Here is a 7,243-nt window from a genome sequence, read left to right on the forward strand (position 1 = left end):
TAGAAACTATGATAGGTGCGGTAATTTTTAACATCTTATTAAACTGGCGAAGATTGATTTATCTGATGAAGTAAAGAAGAGAATCAAAGTTAAGATAGTCTCGCGTAAGTTAAGATGCACTGTCTCTTTCTCCTTCTTATATTCATGTCTATAATCAAAGAAGAAATATTCTCCATACAATGGTGATTTTAACAACCGTCAAGGGTCGTCATAGATCTCTCTAGTTTTTGTGATACAATCGTCAGAAAGCTGCCATTTTTCATCACGTGATACCAATGGAATGCAATTGAACTTTGCAATTATTGCTCAAAGGTCAACCGTGTCCTACCTCCTCTGCTCAAGTTAAAACCAGTGACAGTGGAATTCAAACCAGTGACAGTGGACTTCAAACTAGTGACAGTGGGGGTGATAGTTGGGTTCAAAGCAGTGACAGTGGGCTTGGAGCCAGTTGTAGTTGGCTTTTTCAAACCAATGCCAGTCAGTGGCGTAGCCAGGGGCGGGCCTGGGCGGGCAAGGCCTGTCACAGAAAAATCTGTCCCACCCAAATTTTGTCCCATGAGACAAAATATTTTATCCTAGGACAAAATTTTTCAGAAATATTTTGTCCTAGGCAAGCTTTTATTGTCCCACCATAGGACTAATTTTTTGTCCTAGGACAAAATAATATATGAAATATTTTTGTCCTAGGACAAATTGTATCTGAAATATTTTATCCTAGGATCATAATATTATGCATATATAGACTATTTTGATAAGGAAAATTTACTTAGCACTCAGTATTAATAATAATAATAATAATAATAATACATTTCATTATCGCACAATAATTGTCTTCATGCAACTTTTACAACAATTACATGACCAAACATAGTCCTTATCAGTCCAAACATCTTCTGGTATTTGTTCACACTCTACGTGATACCACTCCTTACATTGAGAACATTTTACCATTCTTCCTTCATTACTATAGGTTGTCTGCACAGGCAGTATATAGGTAACCTGTATTCTTTGGATAGTCCAGGGCATCTAGCTCTTAAACAAGTAGAAAACAAAGACATCACATTCTTTTCTAAGCATTATAAAAGATGGAAACGAAGCTTATGTGAAATATAGCTGCAAGAAGTTGGGTCTTAACCAGCACAAATTGACACTGCTAAAGCAAGGGCACATAAACCACAATCTTATTGTCCATTTTGCCTTAATTTGCATACTAGGAACAGTCACTTTAATTCCCTGTACTCGGTGCATTTCAGTATTGCTGCTATCTGCTCCCTGGTACGTTTATCAATACCATCACTGGGCAAGCTATCATATATCAGTTTGTTATAATTAATGCTTTGATTTAATTATTCAAATCATGAATACAGATGCATATACATACTGAGTTTGTCTACAAAAGCACAGATATCATACTACGTACATACATATATACACATAACTAACTAAACTATTTAAAATACACAAAACACCTACACTATCATGATATAGTTGACCATTCAGTCATCTTGGTCTGGTAATACAGCGGTTCAGCCCAAACGCAACCGTCAATAACCGGAAGCAGTTTCCTTGCAGCGGAAATAGGTGTGAGTCATGAAAATGGCTGCTAATGAGGGAATTGGAGTATCACGAATTTATCTGCAATGTAGAGTACAAGGAGCAAAGTAAACTAGTTATTACTATGTCAGATTCGTATTTTTTTGTAAAATCAACCTTTTGAAGATGTAAATCGTGCGTTTCAGTAAATGGACAGTTGCAGTGCAATTGAATATTGGTAGATATAAAATATGCATACATTTTGGAGCCTGAATTAATCATATTAAACTCAAAAGACAGGTTTGTGCTTAAATTGAAGAAAAATTATTTACAACCAACCCCACCAATATAACAATTAGTGTCTTTATAATTTCTTTTTTTAGTTTTCCTTTCTTGTACTTACATCCATGCATCACTGAATTGGTCCTGTGACTGTCTTTTACTGTATTTCCATCATTCAGGATCCGCCCACTCTCATTATTACTTATTGTATACACAGTATTTATTGAAGAAGGGTTTCTCATTGGAGGACAGTGATAAATAGTATATCATATAGGAGTCCCATTAACCACCTAGAGAGCAATTCATTGCTTGCCAGTTAATTCATGTTAGACTAACTCGACTGTTTTATATTTTGATATATAAATTACAACATTCTTAAGACACTAGTTGTGAAAATGCAATATGTTATGGAGCACAACTTTTTATATTTATAACACAAGTATTGCAATTGTAGCATTCAAAAGACAGGATTGTTCTAGCTTTAAAAATGATCCACAAACAGCTGTACCTATCATAGATATCTTCTCACTGACCTTGAACTACTAGAGGCTGAGCCACGGTAAGATGTCCACTGTAATTGTATTCATTTTTACAACATGTGTGCTTCATTATTAATTCATAGCATCATGAGTAAATTTTATATTCTTTTTTAAAGATTATTTTGTCATAAATAAGCAAATCGCCATTACAAAAGTGCGTGGGCGGTCCTCTGCAAGTAAAACTCCCCTTTCTAAAAGGAATTTTTGACTGTTGCGTTTGGGCTGGGTTCCCCATTTTGCACTGAAAACAAACTTTTCAGCTCTTTTCCATATCTGCCTCTTTCTGTTAGCACTACAACCTTCTGGACACTTTCTATCAGCTAAATACACAGCTGCCTTCTCCACAAGATCATCCTCTTAATTCTTTCCTGGGTTCTTTACTCGGTTCTTGACACAGTCTGTCATCCTTCTTCGATCTGAAATCTTCTACGTACTTTGAATGTATAATAAAGGGTTCCACATGCTTTGTACTTGGATTCCATAGATTAATAATTAAGGAACAAAGTCGAATACAAAGATTTACAGTTCCTTTACACTTTTCTTTTGGTAGGACAAAAAATTGCTAACGCGGACATAAAATATCACGTGATATTTCTATCCTAGGATAAATTTTCACGGGGGACAATTTTTTCGTGACAGGCCCACCCTAAATTTATCAGTACACCATAAAATGGCTGTTATTGATAGAGAAAAAAAGAGCTTTGAGCACACAAGTCCAAAAAATAAGCCATAGTGCCCACCCTCACTTCATCAGCTGGCTACGCCTCTGATGCCAGTGGGGGTGATAGTTGGAAAGCTGGCCTAAATAAGACTGGAGTATCCTAGACATGCAAAAGGTTCTTGATCAACATGCTGTTTCTACTGGGACTTCCTTTGGCACAAAAACTTCAAAAGTGAATAATATATTTAATAGCTTGGGCACAAGCAGCACTGATAATGCTGATGAGGAACTTATGGTACATCATCTTGATTTTATTAAGAAAACTATGATTGTGAGATATTGTATAGTTTGTGTGATTATTATTCATGCATTGCCAATAATTATTGATATGATTAAATATTCATGATTCTGTGTACTATAAATAGTGTCATTTTTGTAAGGAGCGATAGAGAGTAATTATATTATTTGAAAAGAGAATCTTGACTGTGAATTGTTTATCGTGAACGAGCCGTTGGAGGGACGAAGCAATCTCAGGGAACCAGACTCTCTCACATGGTCAAACCGAGTCGGATACTGTCTAGCGATACTGAAGAGACAGAGCTTAAAGCCCGGACGAACTGGATTGCTTCGAGTTCGAGCTGCGTAACTTATTTAGCACTCTTAGTCGCTGTTGTGATAGTACTTGGTGGTGCTCAGATAAGGAGTGTGAGTTGCCTTAAAGTCAGGGGCGTATCTAAGGGTGGGCCTGGGTGGGCCTGTGCCCGACCAACTCAGCAGACCAAAAAATTTTTTTCTTTTGTATACTTTAGTCCTTTTAAAAATATTGCTCACTTTATTATGATAGCAATGAGACAAGACTAGTATAGCTAATAGTTTTAGCCAGTGTAAATATAATGATGACATGGTAGAGGCTTCCATAGCTCCATTTGGGCAATTGGGCTGCCATTTTTTAAATAATAACTACTACTAACCAATCAGTTATTAGACTATTCACATTAATTATTAAAGTAATCGAGTTGAAAATGGCTAAGAAACTCTGCTGAGTCTGTTTGAATGTCTTCCCAAGGCCAGTACTACTACTAATGAAGAAAATATAAGCACTGAAGTGCACATCTTAGCTTAATTAAAGTAATAATCGTAGTATTTAATTGACCACGCCCATCATGAATATTAATTAGCTCTAAAATAATTTCGCGGCGCGCGAAGCGCGCCGCATATTTTTTCTCTGTGCCCACCCAACTCTCAGAACTTAGATACGCCCCTGAGTAAAAGTAAGTTTTCATCAATCCTAACTGCTGATGGTGCTTTTTTATGCAGCAGTATTGACTGCAGCAACCTGCAATGAAAAAGATTAGTTGAAATGAATGAATTTGCAAAAATAGTTTTCAGCTTGCTCGTTGCAAACCTGATAGTTTATATGCAGGACTTACTCAAGCACTATGCACAGCACAAGAGATGCAAAACAAAGCCACGCCCCACAAAGCACTGACCCAAATTCATACCTTCAAGTTGTACAGTACAGGAAACAAATTTTAACGAGTGCATCTGTGCTGCTCAGGCTCAGTCTTATCCTTTATCTCAGCACAAACAAAAAGTACTGACTACTGCCCTTAGTAGCCTGCTACTTTGTAAACTAGACCATAGATATACGACTGTTATATATCTATGACTAAACTACAGCCACTTCCACTTATATCATAGATATTAAATGACAGGGATTGGAAACGGAAGCGTGGGCGTAGCCCAACCTCCATTCATTTGTATTGCTGCTAGGCTGACAGAGGCTCGTTGAAATTTTTTGTCACAATTTACCCTTGATTTTTTTTCTCTTAGAAACAATATCTCGCGAACAAGTGTTCCTATGCAAGTGAAATTAATGCATCAAGAAGCCTAATGTTTCCTCTTAATAATTCTGTTTTCTATTGTATAGATAATTTTACTATGTTCATGTTATGGCTCTTTTAAAACCATAAAATGTATTTTTTGTCATTATAATCCCTTTTTTGAAAACAAGCTAGAGTAAGATACAAGATCTTTATAATCATATAAAAGAGCTTTCATTTGCATATGGAATGATACTAGTTAGAGTTAGAATCCATGAAGCATGAGTTTGTTACTACAGAAAAAGGGCGAAAAATGAAAAAATTTTGTTGTACCTATAACTCGTTGCAAAATAGCGTTGTAGAAGTAAAAACCTTGCTGCAGGTAGTCCAACACTTTCTATATGGAACGGTAGGTATATCATAAGTAAGCGTCCTCTTGGATTTCCATAAATATCCTTCGAAGTCCTTGCAGCACAGCCTCACTAATGGAGGAGATGGGAAATCAACCAGGTATTGGGCCGGTAACCAATAGCAACATCAACTAGCCTACGCCCCCGTTTCCAATCCCTTTCATTTACTCTATTATCTATGCTTATATACAACCTGCAAGCCCCTCCTTCCGGCGTGGGCGGTACATGTGCATCATGATATTTTTTTAATAATGATATTTTTTAATAATTATTATTTATAATTATAATAAACAATAATAATAAATAAATCATTATTATTATTATAAATTAGTCATGAGAGCTAGGAACAGACACATTAATTACAATAAACTCTACCGGTACACAAACTACATCACTGTCCATTATTCCATTGCATTATAATAAAGCAAAGATTTACAACTAGCCAAAATCAAAATGCTGACTAGTCGATCCACTGTAAATCAATCACTTCATTATAACACAGCAAGATGATGAACAGTGATTTAGCTATGTAGTCAGTAGTGCAATCATAATAACTGGTCTAGGCTCTCAATGTCGTCGTTAAACTCATCGGTTCGTCATCAGCTCCAGCTCCTCCATCTTCCAAAAATCCTAACTCATTTTCTCCAGGGTCTGGTCCATCGGGCTTCCTTGCTACTGTTGGTGAAGTAGAAAGGGCTTGATGCAATGAGTCATAGCCTTCATCACCTTCACCGTAATTTCCCCTCTCTCTCTCCTGAGCTTCAGTAGAGCCTGTTGGTACTATTGAAGACAAGATCCTAGCGATCATCAAAAAGTGAGAATAGATTCCTGTTTTTGATGAAATGTGCTCAATGCATTCTTCCAGTGACATCTAGGAGAGAGATTATAATTCTTTTATTATTCTTAATAATTGCTTTATTTACCTCCTTTGTTTCCTTACATCCATGATCTTTAAGGGGACATGTGACAATGCACTTGTGATTATCAGGCTATAAGAGAAAGCGCGAATTCATAGTTAAATACAACATAATAATTAACAGACAATAATGATTAATGTTTTAAATTAGTTTCTATAATTTATGGCATCTTCTTATTATACTACTACATCCTACCATACTAAAGCTACACGTAGCTTGTTAAAGGCCATTGAGGGGTGCAGTTTAAACGAGAGTGTGGCACTGTGCCAGGTCTAGTCAGCACTAACCTCTGATGATAGAATATTTGAATTGCAATGAGGGCAAAATGTGACTGTAAGTGATCCAGCTGGTGACAAGTCAGTGACAGTGAGATCGTCACGACCGTGACCCTGACCCTGCTCTTCATCGTAGTATTGCTGTGGAAGCAAAGATCAGAAGATCAGAAATGCATTCACACATACTGAAGGTCCAAGTGCATTTTCCTTTGCTGACAGAGTGTAATAAAATTCATTCTCCAAACGTCTCTAAAATAAAAAAGGAGATTAAAAATATACCAAGAGTAGATAATGTAGGGAGAGTATCTAACTGTACTATGCTAGCTGTTGAAACAGCTTGTACTGTATTAAAGTCAAAAACCATTAATTCTCTGTATACTCCACTCCAATCATCAAGTTTTGTCTTAACTGCTTATATAATTGCACCTATACGGGTGTGGTTAGGATGGGGCAATGATTGCCCAATTCACTATCTTTGTGTAAGCGTGGTATTAGAGCAGGCTGCATCTGCTGAAGATAGCATTTGCCTGATGCATATTGAACTTAAAAAATGGAATGGCTTTGTAGTGGCCAAGTGTGAGGCTGATGGTGGGCAAGTCTACAAGCTAACCCACCCATGTAGGTGCCACATGCCTATAATAATTAGTTTATATAAATCAGTTAACACAAAACTTGATGATTGGAGTATACAGAGAATTAACGGTTTTTGACTTTACAAGCTGTTTCAACAGCTAGCATAGTACAGTTAGATACTCTCCCTACATTATCTACTCTTGTATATACTGTATATAGCTACAAATCTC

At 36.6% G+C, this 7,243-nt stretch overlaps 1 protein-coding gene and 1 long non-coding RNA gene across 2 annotated transcripts in view; one reads left to right on the forward strand and one right to left on the reverse strand.

The window, feature by feature from the left end:
- Positions 1-680: 680 nt before the first annotated feature.
- On the forward strand, positions 681-2,194 carry LOC109588316 (uncharacterized). The gene is made up of 2 exons (XR_002188073.1): positions 681-1,661; positions 1,917-2,194. It is a non-coding gene; the product is annotated as an uncharacterized LOC109588316 (long non-coding RNA).
- Positions 2,195-5,539: 3,345 nt separating this feature from the next.
- The window catches only part of LOC100637857 (uncharacterized), a 2,335-nt gene continuing 631 nt past the window's right edge, over positions 5,540-7,243 (reverse strand). Inside the window, exons 2-5 of the mRNA XM_020004489.1 lie at positions 6,627-6,689; positions 6,453-6,581; positions 6,172-6,237; positions 5,540-6,119 (exon numbers count right to left, since the gene is read on the reverse strand). Of these exons, the coding sequence (XP_019860048.1) occupies positions 5,808-6,119; positions 6,172-6,237; positions 6,453-6,581; positions 6,627-6,689 (570 nt within the window). The 3' untranslated portion in view covers positions 5,540-5,807. The remainder of the gene's footprint in view (positions 6,120-6,171; positions 6,238-6,452; positions 6,582-6,626; positions 6,690-7,243) is intronic.

Source organism: Amphimedon queenslandica, unplaced genomic scaffold (assembly GCF_000090795.2).
Source record: "Amphimedon queenslandica unplaced genomic scaffold, v1.1 AMPQUscaffold_12166, whole genome shotgun sequence".
In the NCBI taxonomy this organism is placed as follows: Eukaryota; Metazoa; Porifera; class Demospongiae; order Haplosclerida; family Niphatidae; genus Amphimedon; species Amphimedon queenslandica.